The 18,831-nt window shown below is 38.3% G+C and overlaps 5 protein-coding genes across 5 annotated transcripts; 4 read left to right on the forward strand and 1 right to left on the reverse strand.

Moving 5' to 3' along the window:
• The first annotated feature begins 222 nt into the window (after positions 1-222).
• On the forward strand, positions 223-4,180 carry LOC126801954 (U-box domain-containing protein 32). Its single transcript, XM_050529456.1, has 10 exons — positions 223-555; positions 648-718; positions 806-927; positions 1,097-1,201; positions 1,367-1,491; positions 1,584-1,651; positions 1,743-1,880; positions 2,388-2,909; positions 2,998-3,738; positions 3,914-4,180. The coding sequence occupies exons 1-10, from the start codon at positions 396-398 to the stop codon at positions 4,091-4,093; spliced, it is 2,232 nt and encodes a 743-aa protein (XP_050385413.1). The 5' UTR covers positions 223-395; the 3' UTR covers positions 4,094-4,180.
• A 592-nt stretch (positions 4,181-4,772) lies between these two features.
• On the forward strand, positions 4,773-9,169 carry LOC126801956 (uncharacterized). Its single transcript, XM_050529459.1, has 10 exons — positions 4,773-4,895; positions 5,721-5,895; positions 6,012-6,148; positions 6,265-6,309; positions 6,394-6,447; positions 6,733-6,834; positions 6,932-7,135; positions 7,244-7,329; positions 7,488-8,446; positions 8,596-9,169. The coding sequence occupies exons 2-10, from the start codon at positions 5,721-5,723 to the stop codon at positions 8,865-8,867; spliced, it is 2,034 nt and encodes a 677-aa protein (XP_050385416.1). The 5' UTR covers positions 4,773-4,895; the 3' UTR covers positions 8,868-9,169.
• Positions 9,170-10,168: 999 nt separating this feature from the next.
• Positions 10,169-10,936, forward strand: LOC126803844 (uncharacterized). The gene has a single exon (XM_050531571.1). The coding sequence runs from the start codon at positions 10,169-10,171 to the stop codon at positions 10,934-10,936; it is 768 nt and encodes a 255-aa protein (XP_050387528.1).
• A 608-nt stretch (positions 10,937-11,544) lies between these two features.
• Positions 11,545-12,389, forward strand: LOC126801970 (uncharacterized). The gene has a single exon (XM_050529475.1). It carries the CDS (start codon positions 11,575-11,577, stop codon positions 12,349-12,351), a length of 777 nt encoding a protein of 258 aa, XP_050385432.1. The 5' UTR covers positions 11,545-11,574; the 3' UTR covers positions 12,352-12,389.
• A 520-nt stretch (positions 12,390-12,909) lies between these two features.
• Positions 12,910-18,408, reverse strand: LOC126801967 (SKP1-like protein 21). Its single transcript, XM_050529473.1, has 10 exons — positions 18,266-18,408; positions 17,068-17,391; positions 15,829-16,050; positions 15,476-15,667; positions 15,289-15,399; positions 14,985-15,063; positions 14,427-14,527; positions 14,142-14,284; positions 13,816-13,949; positions 12,910-13,475 (listed from the first exon to the last, which is right to left on the reverse strand). The coding sequence occupies exons 2-10, from the start codon at positions 17,101-17,103 to the stop codon at positions 13,465-13,467; spliced, it is 1,029 nt and encodes a 342-aa protein (XP_050385430.1). The 5' UTR covers positions 17,104-17,391; positions 18,266-18,408; the 3' UTR covers positions 12,910-13,464.
• Between the last annotated feature and the right edge of the window lie 423 nt (positions 18,409-18,831).

Genomic DNA, 18,831 nt, shown 5'->3' on the forward strand with positions numbered 1-18,831 from the left:
AACAGCCGGTGGTGATGAAAATATTAGAAATTTTTTATTTTTTATTTATGGTACTGATTAACTAAAATTATGATGATTTTACCTTATATTTTTTTTACTGCCATTAGTAATTCTTGTACCTGAAACTATAGTATTTGAGCTATTTTTAAGTGTGGAGCTTCTAAAAGAAAATCAAAAGTTTATTGAGAACTTTTTATGAGAATCTGAAAATCCAAAGGGAGAGATCCCCAAGCCCAAACTCTTAAAAACCAAAAGCAGGCACACCAAACCACTGCCAAAAGCAGTTTACCAGAATTTTCAGCTGGTCTGTGACTCGGTGATGACTCAGTCCCACTCTCCGACTTCAAACTCATCACACCAATTCCCTTAATTCCCCAAAACCCGGGATTTAGCAGATGGGGAGCGTCGAAGAAGAGCGGGTGTGGGATGTGGAAGAGACCATCTTTGTTGCGGTGGGGAGCGGCGTGAAGCAGAGCGAAACGACGCTGTTTTGGGCCGTCAAGAACTTCGTCGGCAAGCAAATATGCCTCCTCCATGTTCAACAACCTTCTCCCCGTGAGTTCTAATTGTTCTGGTTCAAATTCTGTGTCAATTCTGTTCCTAATTTCCAGTTCATAATCGTAATTATCATTTCTAATTTTTCGTAGATGAAGAAAATAGTTTAGCAGAATTACGGAAGCTTCTAGATGAATACCTACTGATTCTGATCGGAGCTGGAGTGAGTATTCAATCCCCTTTAGTTTTGATCAGCATGTTTTCGTGTACATTTCGAGTGATTTGTGGTGTGATTTGCTTATCAATGTAGGTGGAGGCTAATGAAGTGTGGATTGAGATGGACAATGTTGAGGAGGGGATTGTCGAATTGATCGCTCGGCATGATATTAGGTGGCTTGTCATGGGGGCAGCTGCAGATGAATGCTATTCCGAGTATGTACTAGTGATTATGCTTTTTGAAGATATAAACTTTCATTGGAGTGGAAACTTTAGTAGATAAAAGATTAGTGTTGGTGTTCGCGGATTAGTTGAAAATTCAGTGAGAATGTGTGCTTTTGGTAGTTTGATTTAAGTCGAGTGACTGATACTTGGAAAATTTCAGGAGATTGGCGGAGATACGGTCCAATAAGGCTGTTTTTGTATGTCAAAAGGCTGCTAGTTCCTGTCATATTTGGTTTGTTTGTGAGGGTCATCTTATATATACGAGGTACTATTAGTTTCTTTCGCAGATCAACTCACATTGTTGTTTATCCAATTGTCCCAAGAAATTAGTAGATTTCCTGTTTAAGTTCAAGTTTTCATCCGTAATTTGTAGTGCTATATAGTTACATTCTATGTGTGATTGCCTCTTATATGAAACATGTGATGACAGGGGAAATAGAGAAGATAATTCTGAAATAGAGATTACCCCTCCTTTGCTTCTGCTAAATTCGGCTTCTGGAACTGAAGAGCCAGAGCACTTAAGTACAGAGTCAATTCTTTGGTTGAGAAATCTAGGTAGGCATACTATCCAGACAAATTTTGTTACAGATGACATTGGTTTTAATGTAAGACTACTAGACAAGTGACATTGTTACAGAGATGTGCAGATGCTGAGGAGGATATCGATGAAGTGGAAGATTTGTCGTGGAGGTTGACCACATTAATGATAGAAGAGGTGAAAGAAAAGTTTTTATTGTTAGATGATTTTCATTGCTGATCATCTACAGCTTTGATGGCATTTAATCTTTGATGCCGCATCTTCTCAGGAGGAAGAAGCAGCTGGTGAAAGTTATGATAAAGTAACACAAGCTGTGTTGGACAGAAAGAACTCAAAACAAAGGGAATTTAAAGATACAACGATGAAGTGGAAAGTCGAAGATGATGCCATGGTGGCCAAATGCAGGGTAAAAATGATCATTTGCTAATCTCTTTCTCTATTGGTATTGGTTTTGGCGGAGATGCTGCTCTTCTCTATTAGCATCTCAATTTTGTTTACTCTTTTCCTTAGTCATTAATTTTTGTGGGGCTAGACTGGAAGCGGAATCCTTGACCTATCATATTCCCGTAACCAATTTTCCTCCCCACTTCACCCAAACCCTAAGGGCAGTGTGTATCTTTGTGGACCTAGTAAGCTCTGCTCTTTGACGAGGACAAAAATAAAAGAAGAGGAAAAAAATTGTGCTCCCCTATATTGGGCATCATGCTTGCCTAATGAGTTGAGTTAAACTTTATTATTTCCATTTTAAGAATTTATGACTCAAGCATGAAAGCATAAGCTTCTGCTTTTCTTAAGATGTGGGTATACACTACTATTCAAGTATCCTTGTTTCCGTTACTTATGCGTTTTGATCTAATAGTAGAGTTTTTCTCAATTTCACCAAAAAAGCTTTGTCTATCCGACCTCCTTACAGGCCAAAGCATTTGAAAGCTTATGCACTAAGGAGATGGCAAAAAAAAAAGATCTGGAAGAATTGATCGCTACAGTAAGGCAGGAAGCAGAAGGTGTAAAGGATGAATGTGATAAATGTATAGAACAAGTCAGGACAGTCCGGAACAAAAACTTAGTGCTGCAAGACCAACTAGCAGAGTCACGATGTACAGAAAAGGAGTTGGACGAGAAGATCGTATCTGCAGTGGATCTCTTAATTAGTTTTAGAGAAAAACGGGATAACATGCAAATAGAGCATAGAAATGCAATAGGAAAAGTTAGACAGCTAAGCACATTAGGGAAAGCTGCAAGCATTTCTCATGTGGAATTCCCCATGTTCTCTTTTATGGAGATCAACGAGGCAACTCAGAATTTTGACCCATCCCAGAAGATTGGAGAAGGAAGGTTTGGAAGTGTTTATAAAGGGATTCTTCGCCACATGCATGTTGCAATAAAGATGTTGCCCTCTTATGGTTCTAAGAAGCAATTAGACTTCCAAAATGAGGTAAATTTATGACCTTTTTTATTGTACGCTCTGTTGGAGAACTGACAATGCAGCAATGTATTCTTTAATATGGTTGGATTTTCATCAGGTAGAGGTCTTGAGCAGAGTAAGGCATCCAAACCTGGTGTCACTAATTGGAGTGTGTCCCGAATCTAGGTCACTTGTGTATGAATACCTTAAAAATGGCTGCCTTGAGGACCACCTTGCAGGCAAAGACAAATCCCCACCTCTTCCATGGCAAATTCGGACATGCATTGCTACTGAAATATGCTCTGCCCTTATCTTCCTTCACTCGAACATCCCTCGTATTGTCCATGGGAATCTAAAACCAAGTAATATATTCTTGGATGCAGACTTTGTGAGCAAACTTGGTGATTTGGGAATTGTTTCCTTGATCCCTCTAAATGAAGATCCAGCCGACATCCCCAAAATATGTAATGATCCAAATGGAACTTCTGTATATATGGATCCAGATTATCTTGAGACAGGAAAGCTTACACAAGAATCAGATGTTTACTCATTTGGGATTATATTATTAAGGCTTTTAACTGCAAGACCACTTTCTGGGATAGTGAAAGATGTAAAATGCGCACTAGAGAATGACAGCATCAGTGGTTTGTTGGACGTTTCAGCTGGAGACTGGCCAGTAGAGCAAGCAAAGGAGTTGGCTCTCTTAGCAATGAGGTGCTGTGAGAAGAACAGGTTGAATCGGATGGACCTATCTGTCGCCCATGAGGTAATGAGAACTTCATGTGCTGCCTCTGGATCGTGTTCGATTTCAAAGAAGCTTCTCCGTACACCATCCCATTTTGTCTGCCCCATTTTTCAGGTAACCTACATGTACTGTTCTACATATAATTCAATTACTGTACAATCATTCATTTGATACTGATAGAGCCTGAAACTTGAACACGAACTGCGTGCATTTGGATAGTGATGGGCGACTGGGATTCTGTTCCAAATTTATTTCTCCTCACCATGGCTCTTTTATTTTGCATTTGCAGGAAGTCATGACAGATCCGCATATAGCAGCAGATGGTTACACATATGAAGAAGATGCAATTCGAGGATGGTTCAAAAGCGGACACAGTACCTCTCCAATGACAAATCTTGAGCTTGAACACTGCAATCTCCTTCCCAATCATGCGCTTCAGTATGCAATTCATCAGTGGCAGCTACAGTAGTCGATTCTTGCATGTCTAGTTTGCTACATGTACTATTTTATTGTGATTCGACCATTCAATATTTATACCACAGTAACCATTAGTGAATCCCTTGATTTGATTATGAAGATTTAGACGTCAACATTTAGTGGTTGAAAGCGAATAGTAATCACTTCTTATCTGATTTACCTGTGCAACACCACTCAATCATCAATTATACATTTCACTGATTTCAGACACATACGAACAAGGCCAACCTTACGGAAGGGATACAGAAAATGAGAATATATATAAACACTTATCCATAAACAACTGTTTTCAATTTTAAAGAAACAAACAGAAAATTCATACACTGACATCATGCATGTAACTAAAAATATAGACATATAATTTATTCGAAAAAAAAACTCATACACTTGGAGATTTAACAACACAAAAAAAACAGTAATTTTGTATAATATGTATGTTTAGTTGATGAGATAAATCTTTAACTAACAAAATAAATCTTTTATTAGTAATTATTTTAATGAATCATAAAATCACAAAATTGAAAAATATGACATCATAATATGACATCATAAATAAGGCATTTCGACACAAATCCGGAAATATTTATCTCCAAATTCCTTTTCCCCTTTTCTCTTTTCTTAGTACTCAAGTTCTCGCCTTTATATTTTCTCTCTCCGAACTCTCTCTTCACTCACTCTCTCTCTCTCGCCGATTTTCGTTCCCGCCGAACACTCCGAATCTCATTCCCGCCTGCTCGGAATCCCTCAGATCGCCGGAGCCTATCTCTCTCCTCGCCGCCGATCCACCTCCTCTGGTACGTACCCCCCGATTACTCCTTTACTCCCTCTCTCTTCTTCTCTACCAATCAATCACACTCACCACCATCGCTTACCGATTCTAGATCACGCTTCTCAAAGCCTTCGCGAAGCTTCGTTTTCTCATCCACTTTATGCTCTCTTTTAATTTCTTTCGATTTCAATTCCTGCTGTTCTTATTATATAGCTGGTTCATTGAAATGGGAGAATTGATTTTCTGATTAGATATCCGTTTAGTTGAGAGGTGATTAGTTTAATTTGATTGCTTGTTTATGCTGTTTGAGATGTTAGTTTTGCATTTTTTTACTGTTAGATTTTGTAGGAGAGACCTAGAAGAGCTTTATAGTGTAGGTTTTGATTCGACATTGGTTTGTGGTGTAATGTGGAGTTGTTTCTGTGAGGAGGTTGCACGGAATCCATGGATATTCGTTGCGGCGGAGGCAGAGGCGGTTTAGCTATTCGCGGTAGATCTGTATCTGTAGAGATTCTTAGGATGTAGGATTTTTGTTAACTATGATGGCCTGGTTTGGAAGCATAAGTTTCCATTTTTGATTACTCAATTTGTAGAAGAGTTTGGCTGTTAATGTGACTGATTTAGTAATCTCGAGGAGTTACTTTTTTGCGACATAAACAACGTGTACATGTAATTTGTTTGCATTGTTATTGGATATGGATTATATAGAATCAAGAAGGTTGTTTATATTTAAAATTTTATGTCATTTCTTTTCTACATTCGGTCATATATGTGAAAAGATTTATGTCATTTCTTTTCTACTCTGCACAAAGGCACCTAATGATTTCGAGACTTTATGTGTGTTGGTCAGATGCCAATTGCTAAGCTGAAGACCTCGAACACTGATGCTATGAAATTGGAAGAAGGAAATGACTCCCTTGACACTATCATAAGACAAGTTGCAAAAGAGCCTTCTATATCTTTCTCTAGGGTGGGTGATAGCGCAGTTCCATGGATTCAACTACTTCATGCCTTAGATCAACAAGGTACCTGCTAACTTTTGTTCTGAGTTAGAAGTGGGGAAGCATTCTGATGTTATTGCCTTTGTTACGGCCAATGTTAACTTAACAGAAGTCTGAAGACAAATTTTTACTTTTGGCAGAGCTTCCAGGTTGGCCCTTGCACTCTCCCATTAAAGTTCAAATGCAAAAATGTGACAAATGCCCCCGAGAATTTTGTTCACCCATCAACTACAGAAGGCACACTCGCGTGCACCATCGAGTAAAAAAGCTTGATAAGGTTTCTTACTACTATACAATACTTATGACTGTCTCCATTCAATTTTTTCTTAATTGTTTTAACTAAGATGTTTTGCTTATAGATCCTAAATGCTTGATGTTGTTTATATCTTGTAGGATTCTAGTAAAAATAGGGATCTTCTTGGAGAGTTTTGGGATAAGGTAAATTTTTCATTGCATTATTGACATTAATGGTGCCTTTTAAGTATTTGTGCTCACTGCATTCCATCATTTTATTTTCTCTAGCTCTCCACTGAAGAGGCAAAAGAATCTGTATCATTCAAGAATGTGAATTTGGAGGTAATTTTTATATCTCGTGTTCTTTCTTGTAGGTTTGATGGTATGATAGAGCTATCTCATGCTTGGGTGATATTTGTGCTATCGATATGTCTCGTTGTACTTGTTTTGGCTCTGCGTCACAAATTTTTATATTTATTAAAAGTATCTTATTTTGTTGCAACCAGTTGAAGGGAATAGTTATATTACAATTTCATTACAAATCTTTATTGTTCCATGATACCTTTAACCTTTATCTTATTATAAGTTAGGTAATTCTTCAAGTTTCTAATTTGTTATAGTTTCTAGGAAGTTGCAGGGTCTTCAATCATAAAGGCCTTGACAACACTACGGAAACCTGGATTCACTTCTCTGCCCCACATTTATTTGAAGGCTGGTTCTGCCCTCCTGGTAAGAGATCACTCTTCTTGAGCATCAGCTTTTATAGAAGTAAATGGTGATCTCCTGACTCAATGGATGTGATTTATCTGTATTGTATGTTATGCAGGATATTGTCCAAGCTAGACCGTCCAGGTTCCCAATATCTTCCCAGGAGTTATTCAGTATACTTGATGATGCAAGTGAGAAAACATTCTTGTCTGGTACAGCTGCATCAATGCAACGATATATTTTTGACGGGGATGCTGGAAAGGCTGGCCTTGAAACAAAGAATCTTGTTGCCTGCACCAGCTTCTTAGTAGAACAAAAATTGGTATATAATCTTATTTTAACCTGATAAGAAACTCTTTACTTTCACTTGTGCCTGCCACCCTCAAATGCTTGGAGATAATGACCTGTATTTTGTGCTTCTGTTGCTCAGGTTAAAGCTTGGCATGCTTACAAGGATGCCGAAGCTTTGAGGTTACAAAAGCTACTGGTGGAAGAAGAAGAAGCAGCTCAAAAAAGGTACCCAAACAATTCAATTGATTAAACAGCTAGTGTCTTATCCTTTTGCTTAAATCAGTTAGTTGGTTCTTGTTGTTTGGGATAATGGGTTTGATTGTGGATTCGAATAGTTACAGCTGCATGTTTGATTTCTGATTTTTTTTTCTTTGATTCTGTAGGCAAGCTGAACTCGTGGAAAGAAAAAGGCAGAAGAAGCTTAGGCAGAAAGAACTAAAGGCAAAGGACAAAGAGATTGTGAATGGTAAAGAGAGCATTGATGAAGCTCTGGAAGAAACATCAAGTCATTCAACAACCATTGATTCTGACTCACCCATTCCAGACGTGCTAGATCATGCACACTCTGTTGAAGCATTTCAAGACTCAAGCACTAATGAAAATGTGAATCCTGAATCTCAGACTGGAATTGGCTTTGGACAAGCTGATCCTCTGATTGGTACAAATGTGGAACGGCGGACAGTGCAACGAGGTGGTTCTCGGCGTGCAGTTGCTCGATGGCAGGTGTTGCCGAAATCACAGCGGGGTGTGGCTAATGGAGTTCATGCAGGTCAGAGTTCTCAAACATTAAACCTTCCATCCATCCCAAATCATGGGAACTACCGGGATTCAAGAGCTGTGTCTAGCAGCAATAAAGTTTGGAGTCGAAAGCCGAAACCACAAAATGGTGGGGGAAGTTTGAAAGCAGGAGTACAAAAGGATGCAACTGAGCCTGATGAAATCAAGAATAACGAGGTTTTGATTGGATCTATATCAGTCAATCTTAGAAATTCTTGCCAAGAAAGTAACAATTTGGCTGGTGCTTGTGATGATTGCCTTTTGGAGCAGCAAGTGCCTAAGAACAACCTTCAGGACAAAACCAATAAACCTGATTCGGTTCAGACTAGCACAAACCGATCAACATTGAAACTTTGGAGGCCAGTGAGCCGGAATGGAACAAAGGGACCTCCTTTGCCAGTTCATAATAGCTGCAGAGAATCTGAAACTGATGTCGTAGCCGAAAAGACAAACGGTCGCACCATGGGCAACGGAAAATATCCAAATGATGTCAGTGGCAATGGATCAACTCTAGCTGGAAGCATGGGTTTCTCTGCTCGTGCTGCAAAAGATTTTCTTGCACAGAGTAAGTTCGATCTACTGTGCTTTATTTTCTTCTAAACATTATTTCATTGAAAAGATGCTGTGCTCTTTATTCCTGTGTACACATGCATCCTCCTAGCTAGTCCTAATGGCTTAAGTTGTACTTTAGAATAACAACTATTTTGTTCACAGGGTGGAAAGAGGCTATAGCCGGAGACCATGTAGAATTGGTTCTTTCCCAAGGTTCTGAATCTCCTAGTTGCCCGGATAGTGACAGTGAAGTAGCAGTAACTCATTCATTAAGGTTTAAACGCAGCATTCTTAGGAATGCAGAAAACCGGTTGGTGAATGTGGAGGTAGTCGAGTCTCCAGTTGCGGGAGCTGGTAAAGTCAAGTATAGGTCAAAGAAGCCTGAAAAGGGTGTGAAGATAAAATATATACCCAAACAGAACACCATTACCTAGTTATAGAGAGAAACAGATTGTTTTTTTTTTTTTTGGTTATACAATGTGCACAGTTTAGCCAGCGATTATATTCATAGCAGAGGGTTCCAGTTTTTCCAGTGGTCTTCTGTCAGAAAGTGAAGAAAAGGTTTTGGAAGATGAGTGATATAGCTCTTTCCTTTTTGCTTTTCTTGCCATACCAGATTGATTAGTGAGGTTTTCTCTTTTCTTTGTTTCAATTGTCAAAAGTTTCTGTAATAAATTTGGTTTTAGTTATTTGAAAGGTCCCATTTGCTTCTATATTCTTTGTCCTTGTGAGACAGATCCTCTTTTACAGGTTTCTAGCTGCTCTTGTAGATCACAATTATTTTCACAATTATTCTCTCGAAAATGTTCCCAAACATAAGCTTCATGTTGGTAGATCACGATTTAGAACAGTATGAAGTTTTTTAATTTTCTTATTTGCTTTTGTAAGCTATCAATGAATCAGGATTTGAGCCTCAGTTCAGGAAGTGTTTTAAGAATGTGGGAAGATTTTGGAAACCTTTATTCATGTTATTTCAACCCGAAAAATGTGTGCTAGTTCATGATTGTGGGTAAGAATGGATCAAAAACAATAGCGCAGAGTAAATTATGAACACTAATAATTTTGAGGTTCATTAGCTTTGGAATGTCATAAGCTCATGCTAAGAAATCGAGAAGCTCTGGTGACAGATTCAGAAGATGAAGTTTTAGCTCTGAACTGTGTGTTATAATCTACATTTTTTATTGGAAAATGGAAAGTTCAAGCAGATCATTTGGCTATGCGGATATACTTTGAATCCGTATAACCATTAAAAATGATACAGGCAACTTATAACCATCATCATCATTATTCACTCTAATCTAACAACTAAAAAAACTCTTAAATTCAAACTTTTCCAGAATACTGTAGCTAGAAATCCAAGAATTTATCGAGTAGAGCTGGGAAAGAAGTAAAAAAACACCAGAAATTAATTAAAAGTTGAATCGATATGACACTTGCCCACATTGCATAGCAAGCCTCTGTCATGCACTGAAACCCTAGTTGTCTGTAAGTACATTTCTGATAAACTTAATAACACAATGTCCCAGAGAAACAAAGATAAGGTCGAGACCTTCGCAATCGGTTACATAAAATACAGGTAAAACCTCAAAGCTCAAACACATCGCCACTTGTCCGGGCCATGCATGCTCATCCTATCACTTTGCCACCGATAGTCTGTTATAACTTGACCTAGCTTCTCTCTCTCTCATCCTCGATCAGTTTCCTGTGCAACAAAGTCCCAACTCAAAACTACACAATGTCATCTGGTAATGAAGCCACTGACTCTCAAATCACAGAGCAAGAGTACAATGAACTCAAACAAAGCGAAGATCCGGTTACTTCGACCTTCAAACTCGGCCCCCAAAGGGGCCAAACCTTCAGAACTGTCCACAAAGCCAACTACATATCCTTTTGGCAGCTCAACAGCCTCATGGTTATGGTAGTCCTCTCCGCCAGTGGCTTAGTTAGCCTTCAAGACTTTGCCTTTGTTGTCTTCTCCATCATCTATCTCTTCTTCCTGTCGAAGTTCGCTTTCCCCAAGCTCACTGATCCTATGGAAGAGCCCCCGGTATTCAACCCCGAAAGCTATCTGGTTCGGCTTGGTCCTCTCTTCGGTGGCGTCATAGGCATTGCCATACCAATTGCTTACATATTTGAAGGGTTTATAGAGGGAGACAAAGAAGGAATCAGGGCTGCCGCGCCCCATGTTTTCCTTCTTGCGAGCCAAGTCTTCATGGATGGAGTGGCTTTTAGTGACAGGTTTTCGACCCCCATAAGGGTTTTCGTGCCGGTTTTCTATAATTCAAAGAGGATTTTCACCCTTGTGGATTGGGTTAAGAGAGAGTTTTCAAAAGCTGATGATCAAGAGTTTGGTGGATCTGCAAGTGAGAGGAGACTGTTTCTTGGGAGAGTTCTTGCTATTGTTAACTTGGTGTTTTGGACTTATGATCTTTTCTTCTTCATGTTGCCTGTATATCTTCCTAGAGCTTTCAGGAAATATTATGCTGCAGCCAAAACAGATTAAGGAGTTGGGTTTGAGGGGATTCTAATTAATATATTGGTATATGTATCATGTATTAGTTCTTGTGTTCTTAGCTACCTTATGTTACTACTATTGTGTACATAATGTTTGATATAACCAATCTAATTATTCCTCAGTAGAATAAGTGGAGATGAAAATACCATTAGTAGGACAAACACTTCCATTCAGATAGACCCACGGTTTACTCTCATCAAAGTTTCAACCAATTCCATGGCCTCTTAAGTACCTCAGACATATAAGTTCGTATAGTTTCAATCTTGAAAATTAAGAACAAAGACCTAGAAGGAAGAAAGATAAACTTAACAAGTTTGACTCGTCCAAAAACTGAGGAACAAAACAATGTCCACATGACCCTATTTTGCTCACTTCCACCTTAAATTCCTATAACACAGCCACATGTCCTCCCTACTCACCTTTAACCTTATGCTCAATCCTATCTTCCTCCTCCCCCCATCTTAAATTTTTTCTAATTTCTCATTCGAGACTTTTTCTTAATCCATTTCCATTTCTCCTCTCAATCTTCAACAACTTCTGGATCACTACCAAGGGAACCAAAACCTTTAAGCTTCTCACTCATTTCTCTATCTCTTCCTCACTGTTTTTCTCACACAAAACATTCAATGTCAGGTGGAGTTGGTCCAACTAGTGACATTAGCCTTCCCAAAGAACAAGAACAGGAGTTCAAGGAACACCATGACCCTGTTTCTTCCTCTAAACTCAGCCCCAAATCTCAAAAGACCAGCCAAGCCCTACACAGCGCCACTAACCGGAAACCGGGTTCGTTCTCCTTCCGGCAGCTCAATGCCCTCGCCGTCATCATTGTCCTCTCCGCCAGTGGCATGGTAAGCCCTCAAGACCTAGCCTTTGTTCTCTTCTCCGTTGCCTACATGTACTTCATCTCAAAAGTTGCTTTCCCCATCCAATCTTCCATCAAAGACCCTACAGTCTTCAGCCCCCAGAACAAGATCCTACGCCTCTATGTCCTCGTAGGCGCCATCATAGGCCTGCTGCTCCCTATAGCTTACATCTTTGAGGGAATTTTCGAGGGTGACAAGCAAGGAATCAGCGCAGCCTCGCCGCATGTTTTCCTTCTTGCAAGCCAAGTTTTCATGGAAGGGTTGGCTTTCAGTGACCAGTTTTCGACACCAATACGTGTTTTCGTGCCGGTTTTCTACAACTCGAGGAGGATTTTCACTATTGTGGAGTGGCTCTCAAGTGAGTTCTCAAAAAACTACGAAGATTATGGTGGATCGGCTAAGAGATTATACCTCGGCAGAGCTCTTGCTATTGCTAACATGGCTTTTTGGAGCTTCAATCTTTTTGGTTTCTTATTGCCGGTATATCTTCCTAGAGCTTTCAAGAAATATTACTCCACACATAAAGTGAAAGAATTTTGAAATGTGTGTCGCCATATGTATCTGTTCTTGTTTGTCAATCTGAGTCTTGTAAGCAAAGAGATGAATAAGAGATCCATTTTTTTCTTGTTACCTAGGTCTTTTCCTCTGTATGGCAATAGCATGTTCTTTTGTTTGTGGGTTTGTATAAGTAGTACCGACTAGCCCAGAATCATGAATTTTCCACTCAAATAACACCCAATTTCTGTCAAATTTTCATGTTCTTATATAACTATGGTAGTTGTTCTGTCATCAAATCATGTTTTTTAAGCAATAATGAAACTCCTCTGTTGGATTTTCTTCTGTGGATATTTCATAGGAAAATCCATAACAAGTTTTGAGTTGATTGATCAAATGGTCATTTCCCCTAAATAATAATAGGGTTGAGAATTTTTAGATACATTACTTGAAACCGAGCTGCTAGATTACATTTTACAAATACTGAGTTCCTATATATAAACAAGTTTACGGAATATTCTGCTAACATACTGCTCGAAGTTGAGAATTTTTCTTCTACAGAGGACAACAGGGATTGGCCAAATGGAAGCTCAATACCACGAGTTTAACCTGTTTAAATAGCTTGTCGCAATTTATTGAAAAGATCAAACTGTACAAAGGGAAAGAAACAGAGAATAACTTGCTTCTCCTTCCAATTTCATTACGTAAACTAAGCACTTACAACTTCCTGCAAGACCTTTTCATACCAAATGGGGCCTTTAAACCGATAAAAGAATAAGAACATTTCTAAATTGAGCATCAAGTCGAGTGTACAAGAGAGGGCCAGTGATGAGCTGAAGGTTTAACATCCACAAAACGAGAAGAAGCTCGAGAGAATGAGAAATTTATGCGCCAATTGAAGGCTCCAAGTTCCTTTTTTTTCCCTTTAGATTTAAACACCTTGTTCTTTTTCATCTTCAACATACAAAGATGCCCACAGAATGACAATTGCATTTGGTGATGGAAAAAACAAACAAATATACTCACGTGCTCTCAACACCAAAAACAGTGATCACTCTTCTGGCTTCTGCAGAAGAATATTCTCTAGTAGCATCCGATCCAATTGATCTGGTAGCTGATTGACATCAAGTAACACACTTTATCATGGAACCATTATCTCTAATCCAAACCTGCAATCAACAGCCAATCAGCCGCCGAATCTGTCAGCCTAACTACAATTTTGCTCAACTTTCTCACTCATAACATAAAGATATTGGGTATACAGACAATTTAATAATAATAATAATTATTATTATTATTATTATTATAATGATGATGATGGTGGTGGTGGCATGAAGCCTTAAATCACAACGGAAGACGATATGAAATGCCTCAAGAAGTCCCCAACAGTATCCTTGAACAAAGGGATTACATATATTCTTCCAGAAGTTTCAGAAAGAAAAAGAAAAGTATGCCACACAAGAAGCAACACACAGCAGAAGGAAAACAAGAGGGAAAGAGGGAACATACTTGTATATCTACGTGCAGAACCATTTCCATTCGCATTTATTGGTGTAAATCTCCCTTCTTGGCCTAAGGATAAAATTTCTTGCATCCTTTCTGGCCAATCTGAATTCAATCTTCGTGCAAAATCCTCTACTTCCCTATATGAAGCAAGGCATAGGAATAAGCCATTAGGCAACATATATATTCTACTGAACAAGCATGAAGATGTTAATAGGGGAAAACGAGTGGACCTGAAATAAACAGTTGGGAAATTCAAGAACCTATATGATTTCATGATAGATGTGAGAATTTCTGAATGTCATTATTCCTATCTGAGGCATTCTTGTTACCTGTCAAGCTGCTCCTTCATGGCAGGATCTAAATCGTCGTCAACATCACCGTCATCAAACTCAATAGCTGTACAATCTTGCAAGTTGGACGAGCTAGAAGGATAGGATTGATCATGGAAAGCGGAAGAAAGAGATTCCAATTCCTACAAAAAGTAGATAGTAAACACGAAGTGTGTAAACACTTGAGAAAAAGTCACAAGAGACTTGTGCAAGCATGTGTGTGTGTGTGTGTTTGTATGTGTGTGGATGTGTGCCTGCGAGAGAGAGAGAGAGAGAGACTCCAACCTTATTATGGTCCCCATTGACATTGTTTGAAGAATCTTTTGTGGGATCTTTTCTTCTTCGATTTTTCTTCTTACTCTTATTGGTTTTAACTCCCTTTGAATCTGAAGAGAATATCCATTATACCAAAAGTTTTTGCAGAGGAGATATAAGAATTTAAGATATGTAAGCATGCGACAACTCTCAATATTACAATCGATAGAATGATATGAAGGTGACAAATTTTGATACTTATTTAATATTAGTGATGTGACAAAAAGATAGAAGTGATCTATGGATTGAAGCATCTACCAAAATCTAAGTACAGGTTTCTGCTCCATGTCCTTGAAGCTACAAGACAGATGCAAGTCAACTTGTACAAGGTGGTTTTTTGGAAGTAAACTCAATAGCTAGTGGCGTCAACCTATGACATTTTACTTACCACTAATGAGTAATAACACACTCAAACATAACAACAAGTTCATACAGATACAGGAGCTTCGAAAAGTTGAAACTCAATGTGAAAGAATAAAGGGAAACAATCTACAATCAGGACTATCATCGCAGATTTATGGATTATACCTTCATTTCCACCATTAATGAATGTCAAGAGATCATCGACGGAACGCTGATCAACACGGTCCTCCTCCATCTCAACATTCTGAAACATAAAAAAAGAAATGACTTTCTAGTAACACGAGCATGTCAGTGCAGGTCTGATGCTAGTGCTTCTACATATTTATACTGGACATACTTTGCATACAATTCATATAGATAATTTTTTTTAATAATCAAATAGATAAATGTTATGAAATATAAAATTACCACAATTATCGCATTTTAACATATGGTAAAGGCTTCAAACTCTTCGAGAAAAAGTAAGCACCTTCAGTTTCTCTCTCTCCTTCAATTCTTTCCTCTTTCTTGCGTATAAACGATTAAGAAGCCGGATACGTGGATCATCTGTTATGTTTCTTAATGGTTCCAACTTCTCCTCCTGAATAATACCTTATATCAGTAAATGTCACAGATGCTGGCAACTGTATACCAGTAAGTTTAGATGGATCACATACCTCAGTGAGGTCATCAGGTAAATGAAATGTCTCCCGTATTTCTTCAGGTGTTTTTCCTTCAATAATTCGCGCAAGTGCTCGGCTGGTGAGATCAACCAACGGCTTCAATTGTAGGCTGTCAGCAGCAGATGTCAACTCGCATAACTTCTTAGTATCCATCCGAATAAATTTCTCATCAAAAGTTTTGCGTTCCTACAGATAATGATGCTATCAAATAGACTACTAAGATATTTTGTCATCTTATTAATTTCAACTCCACCATAGTAAGAACATCAGGAGCTCTCTTTCCAAGTGGGGAATAATATCATGCAAGGAAAGCAAAAGAAACTAACTGCCACAGTCAGATATTAGACCTTATTAGAGCGACCTGGTACTTGATGAAACCGGCAGTAATCAAGTATCAAACCCAAAACAGCAGGATTAACTCGTTGAGGAAGTGATATCGCATAGTTTTTGGAAGATCCCATGCCTGTCTGAAGTATTTCACGGCATATCATGGGACAAAACATAGCAACCTCTTCTTCTACTTGTTGGATTGACCCATCAGCAGTTTGTAGCCAGATGTAAGACTTCATCTAGTTGCAAACAAATATAAGAAAACTTAGTCAGCAATCAAAAGAGATAAGCACTGATACTGCAAAGTTTGAACTACCACACAAACATTAAGACTCCCCACCCCCCAATATCCCCAATCCGCCCAAAGCAATTACAAAAATGAAACAGCATCACAATCATGTGGTATCACCAAGAATAAGTCATTCTATAGAAAATTTCTCAAAAGAGTATATCCAAGAAATGAAACAATCTGGTGGAAAAAAGACTCAAGAGACTACTATCATACAGACCAAGCTGATTTATGGTCAGCATGCAGCTCTGAGTACTGCTCTTTTGACTATCACAATGTCATATAAGCAAGCCTCTAATAATGAAGGAAAAGGATACTTGATCAAGATTTTTTTAAAACATACTATAGTACATGAATATAGAAGCCCCTCAATTAGAAAGTTCTTTAATTCTTTTACCATTCTTTTAATATGTCAGTAGCCAACTACTCTTGTTTCACTTATGTCTTTTAAAACCATGTACTCTAATTGTTCCCTTCCGGTCTTCCTTAGATCAATTATGTTACTCAGTAGTTGTGAGTGTATTTAAAAGTCCAAAACATAGTAAGCATCGTCTACATTAGGGTCCAAGTCCCACGATATCTGGTTATTTGCTACTGAAGGGAGACAACTTTAAAATAATATTCCAGTAACTACAATCTTTCACTTTAAAATACCATGATGCCACTTAATCATTCACACACCACTCTCAAGTACTGTCTTAAATTAATTTCTATATTGCTTCCATCACTACAACTAAGTTCTTTTAAAACTTTAACTTATTTCACAATACAACCCTACCACAAACCTCTCACCACTAGAAACCACATTTCACTCGTGACAAGGATTACTGAAAGAGACTATCGAGTGACAAGGACACCTAAGCATACACAGGCTACTGGAAACAAACAAAAAAAAGTAAAGTACACATAGTAGATTGTCCAAAACGCAAAAGTCCGTTAAAAATTTCTTCCAAATGAATTAAGATACCTCAGGTTTGACTACCGCCATGACAGCTTCTGACATTTAACAGTGACTGCAACTAAGCTTCAGGATATGCGAGCACCAACAAGTTTGCACCTTAAATTCCAAAAATGATCAAGTTATAAGGCAAATGCAACCTTCTCCTTATTCAAAAGCTTAACTTTGTTAAGCAAGTATAAACTGTTTATCAGTGCTTCCCAAAATGACACGATCTTGAATCCCAATGAAATGTGTATTAGCATTCTTATCCAGAAGACTTTCTTGAATTATTTTTCCTGTATTTCAAGCTCCGACCCAGAAAGAGGTGGGAGCAAACAGGACCTCATATGCCTGAAAATTTTCAAGAAAATAAGTTTCATTCAGCAAAACTTACTAATATTGATCAATGGAACAACAAAAGGCAGTACATTCACAAAACACACTTCAACAAAGTTTTACAATGTCCTCTGATTGCATAAACGAAATATACATAACGACTATAGTATTTAAAAACAACTACTTCTCTATCTAAGAGGAGCTCCACTTCCCCCAGACACCTCATCCCGTACTATTGACACATACAATGGTGATCTCAGACAATCCAAATTTGAAACGTTCGCATTAATCTCCATTATCCATACCAGAACAAACTACAACCTACAACCTATTCAATGACAAAATACAAACAAAATGCTGTTTTACTAGAACATGCATTAGAAATAAACAACCATAACCCAGCAAAAAACTAACACAATCACAAATTCTCAGTACCAAACTGGGAACCTCAGGTTGTTAATTCTCTGTAACCCAAAAACAAGACAAATTACAATTGCCTTATTCATTCAGCAAAAGAACAAAAACAGTTGATTCAGCTGGACCCTATTAGCGACAAGATAAGATTTTTTTTTCAACTCCAAAAATTTTGCAAACACTTTCATTATTTCCAGGAACTCAAAACTCTGGATTTCATTGCCACAAGTAAACTAGATTCAAACTAAACAATCCCAAATGGTTTGAGAAATCGAAGAACCATAAGAACAAAACCTTCATCAATAAAAATTCCACCTTTCACAACCCAAAAACCAAAATTCCCACCACCAAATTCACCCAAATCAAAAACACAAACATTTCCATTAACAAAACTAATAATCAGTTCAATTCATCATGAAATTGGAGAAAGCTTGATTGGTATTAGAAATTGGGGGAACAGAGCAGTGTGGCTTACCTTGATGAAGACCAGGAATGCAGGGGCGATTTGGGAAAGACAAAAAGAACCCAACAAAACTGAGGGTGAGATTAACTGGGAAGAGTTTTCTAGGGTTTCTGTTTGTGTTCTGTGTTTTTTTATTAAGGTTGCTCTGTTTTTTTTCTTTGTTTCTAATTCCTATCACGATTTTGAGTGATCGAGTCTGTGTTCGGTCGTGTCCGGCACGTGACTCTATCAGAGAAGATGAACCTGAACAAAGGCACGCCCTCGCACGTGCCGGTTGTTAGGGTTCGATTTGACCCGAATGGTGTGATGGGTCGGGTAGTTGGGAAATTGGCACATGATGAGCCAATTATGGAAATGATATAAATACCACCATAGTACTGTGACAGTGTGACAATATACAACGGTTTCTCTAGGTGGATATCTCCAACCACAATTCTATGCTTTGGTGATTTTTCTAGGCAGTGGGTATGATGCAGATGTTGTCTTGAGAATACTATAGTACAATGACTTACTCGATAGTATGATGCAGATCTAAACATCATCAAATATTGTTCTATACACGCGGCGTAAGTATACGA

Source organism: Argentina anserina, chromosome 7, assembly GCF_933775445.1.
Source record: "Argentina anserina chromosome 7, drPotAnse1.1, whole genome shotgun sequence".
NCBI lineage: Eukaryota > Viridiplantae > Streptophyta > Magnoliopsida > Rosales > Rosaceae > Argentina > Argentina anserina.

Excerpts from the sequence above, each read along its gene's own strand:
- LOC126801954 (XM_050529456.1), top strand. The coding sequence starts at position 396 with ATGGGGAGCGTCGAAGAAGAGCGGGTGTGGGATGTGGAAGAGACCATC. Across the intron at positions 556-647 it reads TGTTCAACAACCTTCTCCCC|ATGAAGAAAATAGTTTAGCA; the intron begins GTGAGTTCTAAT and ends AATTTTTCGTAG. Across the intron at positions 719-805 it reads TGATTCTGATCGGAGCTGGA|GTGGAGGCTAATGAAGTGTG; the intron begins GTGAGTATTCAA and ends TTATCAATGTAG.
- LOC126801956 (XM_050529459.1), top strand. The coding sequence starts at position 5,721 with ATGCCAATTGCTAAGCTGAAGACCTCGAACACTGATGCTATGAAATTG. Across the intron at positions 6,149-6,264 it reads GAGTAAAAAAGCTTGATAAG|GATTCTAGTAAAAATAGGGA; the intron begins GTTTCTTACTAC and ends TATATCTTGTAG. Across the intron at positions 7,330-7,487 it reads GAAGAAGCAGCTCAAAAAAG|GCAAGCTGAACTCGTGGAAA; the intron begins GTACCCAAACAA and ends TTGATTCTGTAG.
- LOC126803844 (XM_050531571.1), top strand. The coding sequence starts at position 10,169 with ATGTCATCTGGTAATGAAGCCACTGACTCTCAAATCACAGAGCAAGAG.
- LOC126801970 (XM_050529475.1), top strand. The coding sequence starts at position 11,575 with ATGTCAGGTGGAGTTGGTCCAACTAGTGACATTAGCCTTCCCAAAGAA.
- LOC126801967 (XM_050529473.1), bottom strand. The coding sequence starts at position 17,103 with ATGTCAGAAGCTGTCATGGCGGTAGTCAAACCTGAG. Across the intron at positions 16,051-17,067 it reads TGGCGGTAGTCAAACCTGAG|ATGAAGTCTTACATCTGGCT; the intron begins GTATCTTAATTC and ends GTTTGCAACTAG. Across the intron at positions 13,950-14,141 it reads ATGAAGGAGCAGCTTGACAG|GGAAGTAGAGGATTTTGCAC; the intron begins GTAACAAGAATG and ends TGCTTCATATAG.